Here is a 14,248-nt window from a genome sequence, read left to right on the forward strand (position 1 = left end):
TGAGAAGAATATCCCATTATTTTAATGCAAACCTTGAAAGACTTTGTTGTTTTAACAGTCACTGTTCACAGTAGCAAAAGTGCTGGTTTATAAACGGTCAATTTACAGTAGTCCGCATATTGTTAGGAATCACAGGCTCCATTTGGACAGTTTTACCTAGAAAACAGCACAGTTCAAATTTGCTGTTTTAGTCTAGCTTAGCTAAAACACAAAAAGGAGACAAAAAGAAAACAGCTTGCAGTTCTGTTTAACCCTAGAACACTAACGTCGGGTGATTTTCACCCACACAATTTTGAAGTGATCGAATTTTACAACCAAATGAAGGGATGTGTTGATACTTTCGACCAAATGTGTGCTCAGTACAGCTGTGAAAGAAAAACCAAGAGGTGGCCACTGTGTGTCCTATATGGCATGATGAACGCTGGTGTGATAAACTGTATTTTATCCGAGATATTATATCGGGTAAAATATACCCAACGTTAGTGATGGTGTTACTAATTTTAACGTTAGTGTTCTAGGGTTAAATATCTACTGCAAACTTTAAAGCTCATTAATTAAAAATTAGCTTGTTGATTTAATCAGCACAGAAATTTAAATGTAAAAATGACCATTTTGGAACCATTTCAGCAGTTTATCTATTTGTCCAGCACAGAAGCTCAGCACAGAGGCACAATGGCACTGTAAACCTTACTGTGAGAAGAAGACTTCAGGACAGAGTCAGTGCACCTGGATGCTGTTTGTCAGCAAACAGTCCCAGCAGGTAAATGACTCCAGCTCTGTATTTAACACACCTAATGATCTAATTTATCTCACTGCAAACAAAGTAGTATTCCTTCAAATGAGTTCAATTAGAAGAGTCCAGTCTGTTTGATGAAAACATGTTTGAGGCAGCTGAAACATGATGTTTCCATGTCAAAATGTGTTACATGTGTGCCTGAAAAACCTTCATAAATTCATCCCCGAGAGTTTGGCAGGATGAATGATGATGATGATAGCAATGAAAACTAGGCCCACTGTGAAAAGTCAATTCAGATGAATGTCATTCTGAATAATCACTATCCAGACTGAAGAATGTTGGTTTTTATGATGTCAGGCAACTAAAATATTACCTTTGCTAGTCTGTAATGAAGGTGTGTTATTAAGGTGTTCACCTCTCACCATTGATGGCAGGTGGAAACCCAGAAAAGCACGAATGTATCAGAGGTGATGTGTCTGTTTCATAAGATGTTGCTTCTAGCTGCCATCTTTAGAGGTAAACTGTTGATGGAGTCCCCAGATGTGTCAATGAGAAAACTTGTTGGTCAGTCAGGTGCCATGGTTCTTTGTCACTGGCTGAAAGTTAGAGGGAGTTGCCATACCAGCAGTGTGTTTTCAGTGGAGTCTGTGCAGGTATCTCCTGCAGCTGTATGTCCTATTCTGCGGTGTCCTCTACCACCAGAGAAGATGGCTGTTGAGGTGACTTTGCTGCGCCTGGCCTCTGCCTCCTTCCCCCACTCCACAGGCTGCCCCCTCACCCACACATCAGGGTCCTCGCTCACTTCATCGATAGAACTGTCCTCTGGGTTATACTCCAGGGAGTCTGAGAGCGCCCTTGGGCTTCCCTGTTCAGACTGGGCTGTCAGCGGCTTTCCAGGCAACTGGCAGGTGGAGTGAAGGTGATACTGCAGCAGGAGATGCTTGGGCTTCTCCTCCCTCAGTGAAGGAGCTTTTGAGTGCTGAGGTTTGCTGCTCTTCTCAAACCTTTGTCCTCCTTTATTCCCGTCCACATCTCCTTTACCCACCTCGCTGCCACTGAGAGTGGAGTTCTGTCTGAGTGAGTCAGAGGCTAGAATGCTGGAGATTGAAACCAGGAAGTCCACTGGACCGCAGTGGGCATTCAGAGAAGTCATCCCTTTACCTGAGTGGTATGACAGCTCTAAATGAGTTCACATTGTGTCATATGGCAACAAACATGAAGAAGTAAATGATGTGTTTAATTATGTCCGGATTAACAGGATAACTGTACAGGATAGAGGTTTTTTGGGCTACTCTGTGTGTTGGATCCAACAGCAGGTAACTAATATTAGAGCTACTGCTACAACAGCCAGATCTAAAAAAAATTGAATTATTAAGTAAATACAGTCATCCATTCTGTTTTATTTTAGGTTTAGCTTGTTCATTTGAGTACAGATTTTGTCATAAATGCTAAATAGTTGATGCACTAACTCATCAGTTGCAAGCTTAAAAATTGTGCACATCATGTCTACACTGTAATTAGATCCCAGTACAATAAACAGAGTGAGGAATATTAAAAATGCTGAGTGAGAACACTGGATTAAAGCCTCAAAATTGTTCTGAATAGTAGCAAAAACAGTGCAAGGGACTTTAAGTAAAAGGTTTACAAAACAGGTTTCATATCAAAATCCTCACTGACACCACAGGGAAACAATATGTAGAAAACCTCTTTACCTGAACACTAAATGTGTCTCATTGCACAAACACTTCAATAAATTTTAACAAGTATTAATCAAGATACTAATGAATGATCTGATTAAAAGCCATTATCATTAGGGGGCAGTGGTGCACCCAACACTTGTTGTGAGTGGCAAATATTAACATGCCCTATGGTACTATGACAAACAGAGGAAATATATGGGTACTGATGAAAACTGTAAAAGGCAGTACAAAATGCAGTGTGGACCAAGAAAGCATCTTCAGTGTTTAAAACATGAAATCTAATTCCTGTTTTGGTTCTTTGTCTTAAACTGGCTGCTGGTGGGCTTCAGTTTCCTATGCATGAGTCAACTCTGCCTTATACTTTATGTCAGTTCACATGTCAGTGATGTTATATGAGCCACCTTCACGGCGGATGTACGTGTGTCCAAGCCTCAATAACCGAAAACATGTTGCAGCCAGGAGATGACCAGGGTAGAAGTAGAGCTACTCAACTCAGTACTGACCTGTGATTTTGGGTATACCCTCAAGGGTGGGTACAGGGAAGGTGATGATGATGCCTTGACTGGTCCCCACCCACAGCAGGCCCTGGCAGACCAGCAAGCTGGAGACACAAACCTGACCTGGAATACAAACAAACATTGAACTATTAGCGTGACAATTTACTACAGTCCTTGTTTCGCAGTGCCTTGAGGACCCTCTCCTGGACCACCACCTCCCAGAACCCTGGATATTTAAATAATTGAACAGCCACAAAGTGTGGTGAAAACACAAACATGGTGGTTACAAAATATTATTTACACTTGAAAGATGAAAGTGACATATTTTGTCATTGGAGGGAACTCACTCCAACGAAATTTGTTCTCTGCATTTAACCCACCCAAGTGACGTGCACACACACAGCAAACCCGGGGCAGTGGGCGACCGCGTGCAGCGCCCGGGGAGCAGTGGGGGTTAGGTACCTTGCTCAAGGGTACCTCAGCCATGGACACCGGGACGGCGAATCGAACCAGCAATCCACCGGTTACGGGTCCGACACCCTAACCGCTGATCCACGACTGCCCTACTTAGCAGGAAAGTCCCTTGAATTGAAGTCAATACAAAATATTAGGGATGGGCGAGTACTGATACCAGGTATCGGTATCGGGTCAATACTGGCCTTTTTTTCAAAGGATCGGTACTCGTTAAAGACAGCTGATACCAGCCTCTGATACTCAAGGCAAAAAATAAAAAAAACTTTTGTCAAGTAGTACTCCTGGCCAGAGATGGCGCTACAGTGCCGCGGTGTGACACCATGGCGACTCATCATGTACGTCACATCCTGTTCAGACAAACGTGACCGCGCGAATGTGACTGCTCCTGTTTCAAAAACTTTGTCAGTTTGGGTATCAGGCTGAAACACGAGCACGAGCACAAAGAGGCTGAAGCTGCTGTGGTGGAAAAGAAGAATCTCTGAAAGAAAGGTTAAATCTTTTTATTTTGCACTTCTGAATAAAACTCAGGGAGAGTTAACAGACAAGTCTGTTTTATTTTGCACTTAATTAACGCCGACAGTTATTATTTTTTACTTTATTGCGCATTGACACAGTTTTTTTAGTGAGCAAATGAGCAACGATTAGATAGTGAGCAACAGACTTTAAAGACAATTATTATAATAAAAATAACAATGAAATGAAATGCAATTCAATGCAATGAAGTGCAATGAAATAACTGTCAGCATTAATTAATTATCAAACGTCAAAATGCATGCGTTAATGCATGCGTTTTGAACGCGTTTGACAGCCCTAATCGATGCTGCATGGGGAGGGCATCGATAAGATGACTGACTGCATCACTCAGTACATCAGATTCTGTGAGGACACCACCATGGCAGCCTGAACTGTCCACTGCTACTCCAATAACAAGCCCTGGATCACCAGTGACCTGAAGGCACTTCTGAACAAGAAGAAGAAGGCTTTCAGGTCTGGAGACAGAGAGGAGCAGAGGAGGGTGCAGCATGAACTCTGAGACATGTTGAGGACATGTAAGGACAACTACAGGAGGAAACTGGAGGCCAAACTCCAACAGAACAGTGTGAGGGATGTGTGGACGGGAGTGAAACACATCACGGGGATGAAGGAGAAAGACAGGCAGACATCAGGGAGCCTGGATAGAGCAAACCAGTTCCAAATGTCCCAAGTGGCTTGACCCAACCCCCAGCATTCTCCTGTACAACACCTGTACATCTGCTCCTCCTCCTTCTCTCCCACCTCCTCCTCCACGGAAGACATCATCAGCCCAACAGTGACCACAGGCCAGATAAAGAGGTAGCTGGAAAAACTTCATCAGCGAGGATGCAGGCCCTGATGGCATCACACCCAGGATCCTGAAGACCTGTGCCAGCCAGCTGTCTGCTGTACTGGGACATCTGTACAACCTGAGTCTGAGTCAAGAGAAAGTCCTGGTTCCAGTCTCCAAGAAGTCGATTGACTTCAGGAAAAAGAGGACGCCTTCACAGCCATTAGGGATCAGGGAGTAGATGGTGGAAAAGGTGGAGGACTACAAGTACCTGGTGAACAGACTGGACTGGACATCTAAGCTGAGACTGTGTACAAGAAGGGGATGAGCAGACTCTATTTCCTGAGGAAGCTGTGATCCTTCAACATGTGCAGCAAGATGTTGGAGATCTTCTACCAGTCTGTTGTTGCCAGCACCATTTTGTTTGCTGTTGTGTTTTGGGGCAGAAGCATCAGAGCCAGTGACACCAACAGACTTGATGAGGTCATCAAGAAGGCTGGCTCTGTACTCGGTCTCAGGCTGGAGTCTTTTGAGACCGTGGTGGAGAGGAGGACGCTTAACAAACTGTTATCCATCATGGACAATGATCAGCACCCTCTCCTTCACAGAGTAGACAGACAGCGGAACACCTTCTCGCACAGGCTGCTACAGCTCTGCTGTCGAAGGGCCCGATACAGGAAATCTTTCCTGCCACATGCCTTCACACTGTACAATAACAGCCAAAACTCACAACATACAGTCACTAGGCACTTTATGTTTTTTACACACTTGGTTCACTGCATCTTACATTCTGTTTTAATTTGCACAACATTACACTGCTTATTTGTTGTATATACACTTTTTATATTGTTTTGTATATTGCCATTTTAACATTTTTTGTATAGGTTATTCTTTTTCTTTAATGGTATTGTGACGGTATTGCTGCTGCACTGTAATTTCCCAGCCTGGGATCAATATATATACTTATATTTACATCAAAAGTACTTATGGTATTGGTATTGGTACTCGGTATCGGTGAGTACTCAAGAGTGAGTACTCGTCCAAAAAAGTGGTGTCAAACATCCTTACAAAATATGGAAAATCTTTGATTATCCTAGCTTAAGTTCCTCATTCACTGGCAAAAAACCCCCTGCTGTCTCCTTTGTATACTGTATCTCTTAGCTACCAGTAACAGCACTGGTGATGATCTGCACTGCAAATGGCATTCATTGTAAACTTAGGCCTTCTTGCATAAGGAAGTTACAGAAAGTGTCTAAATGAGCAAGGACAAATGATGCTTCAATGAAGGACTAAAATCACCCCGATACAACCTGTATTCATCTGATTCACCTTGTCCGGCCATACCTGATGTAAGATGGGCAGTGCGAGTAGAGATGTTGACTTCCTGCAGTGGTTCCAATGTCTCTGTGTGAAATAGGTGGATGGAGGAGCCCTGGGTGAAGGCCATCCAAACCCCCCCGCCTGAACGAATCATGTGGCTAACACTACAGTCTGAGTTGGAGTGGGCTTTGAAACTCTACAAAACAGAAAAACAGCAGAGAGTCACAGCATATAGGTTATCTGTGGCAGAATAACTAATAACTCACTTTTATGGAATCTAACTGAAAATTACACAGCGAGTGAATAAAGTACATTAGTGTTTCTCTCTGTGGTCAGCTGGCATTCATCCCACTTTATATGGAGCAGGTCTCATATCTAGAAATCTGACTGAGTTTCTTATTAAACCAAAACCATGACAACCCAGAGTTGAGACCAGGAGACAGAGTTGCAATCCTACACGCCTCCCTGCGCTGCCGTATGCCAAAATTAATTAAATTAAATACAAAAACAGGAGTTATACATAAAAATCTAATAAAGATTAACACAAACACCTCCACAGCTACAACAAATGGGAGAATTAAATGCAGACTGTTAAACGTTATATCTCTATCATCTAAAGCTGTACTGGTAAATGAATTAGTATTAGATTATCATATAGATTTACTATGTCTGACTGAAACCTGGCTTCAGCCTAAATTAGTCCACTCACCCCAGTCATATTAATACTCACATTCCTTGAGACTCCGGCCAAGAAGGTGGAGTTGTAGCCATTTTTGACCAAAACCCATCGTTCAATCCAAAGCATAAAGTCCACTGTCACTCATTCAAAAGCCTTATTCTTTGTCTTTCATACTCAACCTGGAAAACTCCCAGGACCTCAGTCCTAATTTCGTACCACAGACATGTAAGTGTGAGCTGGTATGACAATATAAGTTCCTTGAATCCTTGAATCCTTGAACAGTACAACCAGTTTTTATTGCTGCAGTGTACCACGCTCCTGGCCCATACTCTGAATTTCTACTGGAATTTTCAGAGTTTCTATCGAGTCTAGTCCTTAAAACAAATAAAGTAATTATTATGGGCGATTTCAGTATCCATGTGAACAATGATAACGATAGCCTTTGCACAGCATTTATCTCTCTATTAGATTCAATCCGCTTCTGTCAGTGTGTACATAAACCCACTCACTGTTTAGTGTGGAACCCCACTGAATGTGTAAACCCACTCACCCACACACACTTTAATCACACACTTGACCTTGTTTTGACATACGGCACTGAAATAGAATATTTAATAGTCTTTGAAGAAAATCCTCTTTTATCTGACCATCGTTTAATAACTTTTGAGTTTGTATTACTTTACTACATACCACCAAGAAAAAACTCCTCTACCAGATACCTGTCTGATAGTGCTGTGGCTAAATTTAAGGAAGCAATTCTATTGTCATTTACTTCAGTATCATATCCCGGTACCACAGAACATCACATCACATCAACACTGAAGAAAAGTCTTACTCCAATTGTAGTCCCTATCAAATCGACCATCTTGTGGGCAGTGCTGCATGCCCATTAAGGACAACAATTGGCTCTATTGCCCCACTAAAAAAGCCAGGTTGACAGAGAGCCATAGTGCTACCAAGTCTTGTACCTGTGTGACCCTCAGTAGCAATGACTTTATGGCCCTTCTTAATGACAAGGTTTTAAACGTTATAGACAAAATTCAACACCTACTGACCTCCGCTGGTACTGATCTACCTTCAAACACTGGAGCCTTAGATACAGCAGTAGAACCAGATAATAATCTTAACTGCTTTGCTCCCATTGACCTTCATCATTCATTCATATTTTCATCCAAACCAACAACATGCCTCTTAGACCCCATCCCCACTAAGCTGGTCAAAAAAGCTTTACCCTCACTTAGCATTCTCTTTTAGATATGACCAATCTGTCCCTAATAACAGGGTATGTACCCCAGTCCTTTAAAGTAGCTGCAGTCAAACCTCTCCTTAAAAAGCACACACTTGACCCAGAGATTTTAAGCAACTACAGAAAAATATCTAATCTTCCTTTTCTCTCCAAAATCCTTGAGAGAACAGTCGCCAATTAGTTATGTGACTTTCTACACAGGAATAGTTTATTTGAAGATTTTCAATCTGGCTTTAGAGCTCATCATAGCACAGAGACAGCATTGGTCAAAGTCACAAATGACCTTCTTCTTCCATCAGACGAGGGACTTATCTGGTACTGGATTAAGCTGGTTTCATTCCTATTTAGATGATTGATCTCAATTTGTTTACGTTAATGATGCATCGTCCATAAAAGCTAGTCACGCAGTCCCCCAAGGTTCTGTGCTCGGGCCAATACTATTCACCCTTTATATGCTCCCCATCAGTGATATTATGTTATGCCAAGGACACACAATTGTACTTGTCAATGAAACCAGATGAAACAAATCAGCTTGCCAAACTTCAGGCATGTCTTAAAGACATAAAAACCTGGATGACTTGCAATTTTCTACTTCTAAAGTTCTGAAGTTATTGTTCTGTGCCCTAAATCCCTAAGAAATGATGGCCTAACCTTGGCCTCAAGCTCCACTGTGAGGATCACTTGATCAAGATATGTCCTTTAACTCACACATAACACACATTTCAAAGACTGCATTCTTTCACCTCTGCAATATTGCAAAAAATTAAGCACATTCTGAGTCAGAAAGATGCTGAAAGATTAGTCCATGCATTTATTACTTCCAGGCTGGATTATTGTAACTCCCTTTTATCAGGTTGCCCCAATAAGTCTCGAAAGACTCTAAAGCTAATCCAGAAAGGTGCGGCACAATTACTCATAAGAACCAGAATTATAGATCGTATTTCTCCCCTACTGGCTTCTTCACATTGGCTGCCTATAAAATCCAGGATAGAGTTTAAAATTCTTCTCCTCACATATAAAGCCCTGAACAGCGAGGCACCATCATATCTTAAAGAGTTGATAGTACCCTATTATCCCACCAGAGCTTTACGTTTCCAAGATGCAGGGGTACCTGTAGTTCCTAGAGTCTTCAAAAGTAGATCAGTAACCAGAGCCTTTAGTTATCAAGTTCCTCTACTGTGGAACCATCTTATGGTTTCAGTCCGGGAGGCAGACACCCTCTCTACATTTAAGAGTAGACTTAAACCTTTCCTTTTTGATAAAGCTGGTAAAGCTCTGTTTTGGCTGCTCTTCCAGCGTTGGGTAATGTATTACGCAACTTCCTGTTTCTGCTCTACTCATTCACTTGCCAGTGTTTGGTACTCTGTGGTATTGATATACTTCAATCGACATTCTTTGTGTTAGCTTTTACTGTGGCTGGTTTTTACAAATAAGTATCCAAGCACTTCAGGAAAAGTTTATTAACCACATGATCATCTAGATTCTTTCCTTCCCCGATCCCCGCTCTGTCCGTCGTTCCGCTCAGCTTAGGTTAGTCCTAGCATGGCTTCTTCCACTCACTCTCCCTATCCCGTCTTCTGCAAGGTGTATGAAATATTTAGCTATTCCTCTACCTCCTTTAGTGAGAGTGAGATGTGTACAAAGTGTAGCTTATTCATACCCTTGGAGGCGAGGCTAACTGAGTTAGAGGCCCGGCTCCGTACTGTAGATCATAGTCCAGAAGTCCCGACAGCTAGCCAGCAGCAGTTAGTCTGTGCGGACCGGTCTACTTTAGCTACTTTAGCTGATGTCAGGGAGGTTGGGTGGCCGTTCGAAAGAAGCGTAGCCCGAAACAAAGGCCCGTGGTTCACCACCAACCGGTTCATGTATCTAACCGCCTTTCTCCACTCAGCGACACACCTGCTGAGAAACCAACCCTGGTTATTGCCGATTCTGTTTTGCGATACATGAAGCCGACACCAGCGACCATAGTCAAATGCATCCTGGTGGCCAGAGCGGGCGACATAGACGGCAATTTAAAGCTGCTGGCGATAGATAAGAGTAAATATAGTAAGATTATAATTCACGTCGGTGCTAATGACACCCGGCTACGCCAGTCAGAGGTCACCAAAGTTAACATGGAGTCGGTGTGTAACATGACAAAAACTATGTCCGACTCCGTAGCTTTCTTTGGTTCCCTCCCTCCCAAATCACGGTGGTGTCCAGAAAACAGTGTGGACTCTCTTAGACCCCATCCCAACTAAGCTCCTCAAGGACGTTTTTCCCTTGATTGGCGTTTCCTTCTTAGATCAGATCAACTTGTCTTTAACAACAGGTTATGTACCACCGGCATTTAAAGCCGCTGTTATCAGACCTTTGCTTAAAAAACCTTCACTTGACCCAGACATCTTAGCAAACTATAGGCCGATATCCAACCTCCCGTTTTTATCTAAAATACTTGAAAGAGTAACAGCACTGGTTAAAGTTACAAATGACTTCCTCATGGCATCAGACCGCGGGCTTGTCTCCATACTCGTTTTATTGGATCTCAGTGCTGCTTTCCACACTGTAGATCACAACATTTTATTACACAGATTAGAACATGAGACTAGGATCACAGGGACTGCGCTACACTGGTTCAAATCATATTTAACAGATAGGTTTCACTTTGTTCACGTTAATGATGTTTCCTCTTCATATGTAAGGGTTAGCCTCGGTGTTCCACAGGGTTCAGTGCTTGGACCCATCCTGTTCACCTTATACATGCTCCCTCTAGGAAATATTATTCAGAAACATGGCATAAACTTTCATTGTTATGCTGATGACATTCAGCTGTACTTATCCTTAAAACCTGAAGAAACAGAGCCGTTAGCCAGACTCCAGGCATGTCTTAAGGACATAAAGGACTGGATGATATTATTAAACTCAGACAAAACTGAGATCATTGTTTTTGGACCCAAACATCTTAGAACTAGAATAGCTGATAATATTTTTTCTCTGGACGGCATTACTTTGGCCTCCAGTACGACTGCGAGGTACCTGCGACTGCGAGGTGTTATCTTCGATCAGGACATGTCATTTATCCATCACATTAAACAGATCTCTAAGACCGCCTTCTTTCACCTCCGTAATATCTTAGATTAGAAGCGTCGTCTCTCAGAGTGATGCTGAAAAACTTCCATGCTTTCGTTACTTCTAGGCTGGACTACTGCAACTCATTATTGTCAGGATGTCCAAATTACTCTATTAATAGCCTGCAGCTGATCCAGAATGCAGCAGTTAGAGTTTTAACAGGAATCAGTAAAAGGGATCATATCTCCCCCATCTTAGTTTCTCTGCACTGGCTTCCGGTAAAATTCAGAATAGACTTTAAAATTCTCCTACTTACATATAAGGCCCTAAGTGGACTAGCCCCATCATACCTGCTGGATCTAATAGTCCCATATATTCCCAATAGAACACTCAGATCACAGAGTGCAGGTTTACTTGCAGTTCCCAGAATTCATAAAAGTAGAATGGGAGGACAAGCCTGCAGTTATCAGGCACCCTTACTGTGGAACCAGTTGTCAATTTGGGTTCGACAGGCAGACACCACCTCCACTTTTAAGACTAAACTTAAAACCTTTCTGTTTAGTAAAGCATATAGTTAGCCTCAAACAAAGTGTGTAGGGCTGGTAGGTATAGATAAGTCCCTATAGTCACTTCTTGATATATAGCCACAGGTAGAATAGGTCTGACTAACTGTTAATCTTTAAATCTCTATCATAGCTAAGCTGCTATAGGCCTATGCTGCCGGGGGACACAAACATGATCCACCAAGCAGTTTCCCCTCCTCCTTTTCTTCTTCTATCCTCTCCCCTCGTCAGATTAACATACAATTCATTATTTTATGTCACTAACTGTGTGTCCAGTTCTCCTCATAGTTTTGTGTCTCTCCCTCCCTTTCTCTCTCTCTCTCTCTCTCTGTATTTTTCCGCAGGTATCTCTGATATATAGGGTTTATATAGGGTATATAGGGTTTGTATATAGGGTTTCTTCATTGTTGTGTCATTTGATAGCATGTTATGCAAAGGTAACACACTTAAAATTACCCACATGAGTCAAAGTTAATCAGTAGGGTCCCACAGCTCATTTTAGCCCTGGGGTTCACAGGCCGATTTAACCCTGCCCTGGATGGCAGGCGTAAGAGGCGGTGTGGTTCCAGGGTGCAGTTCAAATCTGTCTTGGAATCTACACAGTCAAATTTCACTTTATAGTGAACAAAAGTAACCATAGTTTTTCTCGAAGTAAAGAGACTGACTCTAGGTCCAGGCCAGACAGAATTGTGATTAGCATGGGTTTAGCACTGAGGTGTGAACAAAGGAAACTAGTAAACTTACTCAAAAGTAAACAGAAGATGGCAAACACAAGCCAAAAAATAAGCAACACAAGGAGAGTCACAGGAAGCAGAATGAGGAACATGACGCAGAAAGACAGATACCACAGCAAACAGAGGGAAAACACAGCACATCTTACACAAAGAAGACTAGACACAGGTGAAAACAATCAGGACTTGGCAGCAATCGAAACTTGAGGGAAAACAGATAAATACAGAAAATAAAATGGTTAATAAAACTCAATAGGAGAAAACTACAAAATAAAAAAAGAACGAATTAAACAGAAACTTTAAACCATGACAAGGTGTCCCTATGTTGTGTGCAGCCACCTCATTGCTGGATTATCTTTAAAGGATATACAGCCTTTAACTCGAATTTAATGGGGTCACAATTTTTTAATTCTAGAAATAAATAGATTTGCAAGTGATAATGAACCAAATCTACATCACTCAATTTTAACTGGTGATTTCTGGTTTCAGCAATCTTAGACAAAGTTAGTATGTGTTTTTAGTATTGATGTTGACCATTGTGGAACATCTTTAAGACTAACACTCTGTAACATCATTTTAAACATTTTCTGTGTGTATAGATGTGTGCATAGATTTAACAAATACCATCCAATCCTATTTAATTTTACATATTTAATAGAACTGTCCACCAGTTACTGATGAAATGACGTACCTGTGTTTTGAGGCTGGATCCTTGCATGACAGTGACTTGGTTGGCACAGCTAGCCCATACAGCATCTTCAAGTGTCAGCAGACTATAGACCGGCTCAGCGCCGAGAGAAATGAGTCTGCGCGACTCTATGTCCCACAGTCTTTCTGAGAGGAGGAATGGTCCAAGAATTAGTACCTATTCCTACTGCAGTGTAATATTTTGAGTGCAGACCACAGTCTGTTCATTCTCACATGTAACCCTGAGTTCTTCAGTGAACTCACCTCCAGGTCTCCTATGGTACACAGCTACTTTGCCATTGGCCAATCCAGCAAATAGGAAAGACAGCGAGTGTTTGAGGCAGAGGACTGGACAGCTACTAAGGTTCACCAAGGTCAGCAGGCACTGAACAGCTGTGTCCATGCTGCTGTACACATGGATACTGTAAAGACAAGGAGGCACATTACACTAAAAAGTCAAATAAAACACATAAAATGAATGACTGACCAACAACTCAAAAGTTCATTAAATTATTGTGTCTGTAGTACATCCAGAAAGTACAATGCGCTTTTTCCGCATTTTGTTATGTTACAGTCTCATTCCAAAATGGATTAAATTCATTTTTTCCCTCAAAATTCTACACAAAATACCACATAATGACAAAGTGAAACAAATTTGCATGTATTTTAAATTTATTAAAAATCAAAAACAAAAAATGTAACACGTACATAAGTATTCACACCCTTTGCCATGACACTCAAAAGAAGAATCAGCTTTATTGACAGTATATATATTTTTACATACACACACTGAATTCATCTTCTGCATTTGACCCATCCTTAGTTGAACACACACATGCAACACCCGGCAAATTACATGCAGTGAAACACACACAGGAGCAGTGGGCTGCATCAAGCGCCTGGGGAGCATATTGGGGGGTTAAGTGCTTGCTCAAGGGCACATCAGCTGGCTAATGGAGGGGGGGAAGCATTTTTAGCATTAATCACTCCACCACAGCCAAATTTTTCCTGCCCATCCGGTGGGGGAATCGAACCGGTGACCCTCCAATCATAAGCCGCTTCTCCAACCTCTAGGCCACAGAACTTTATTGATACCGCAGGAAATTGTTGTGCCAGGGTTGCAGTACAAAGAGGCAAACCAAAGTGTCAAGTAATCACACAAAATATAAAAATAACTGAGTACTATAAAAAAAATAACAGAGTATATACATGACATAGATAATGGCGGATAAGGTGCAGATACAATCTTAATGTGTAGATA

The 14,248-nt window shown here is 41.9% G+C and overlaps 1 protein-coding gene across 2 annotated transcripts in view; it reads right to left on the minus strand.

Moving 5' to 3' along the window:
- Positions 1-452: 452 nt before the first annotated feature.
- The window catches only part of LOC124063080 (rho guanine nucleotide exchange factor 10-like protein), an 81,029-nt gene continuing 67,233 nt past the window's right edge, over positions 453-14,248 (minus strand). Inside the window, exons 18-22 of one of the 2 annotated variants that reach the window (XM_046396378.1) lie at positions 13,252-13,409; positions 12,992-13,134; positions 6,040-6,226; positions 2,940-3,056; positions 453-1,897 (exon numbers count right to left, since the gene is read on the minus strand). In XM_046396378.1, coding sequence (XP_046252334.1) covers positions 1,326-1,897; positions 2,940-3,056; positions 6,040-6,226; positions 12,992-13,134; positions 13,252-13,409 — 1,177 coding nt within the window. In that variant the 3' untranslated portion in view covers positions 453-1,325. The remainder of the gene's footprint in view (positions 1,898-2,939; positions 3,057-6,039; positions 6,227-12,991; positions 13,135-13,251; positions 13,410-14,248) is intronic. The other variant, XM_046396379.1, reaches the window with a different exon arrangement.

This window comes from Scatophagus argus, chromosome 8 (genome assembly GCF_020382885.2).
Source record: "Scatophagus argus isolate fScaArg1 chromosome 8, fScaArg1.pri, whole genome shotgun sequence".
Taxonomy (NCBI): domain Eukaryota; kingdom Metazoa; phylum Chordata; class Actinopteri; family Scatophagidae; genus Scatophagus; species Scatophagus argus.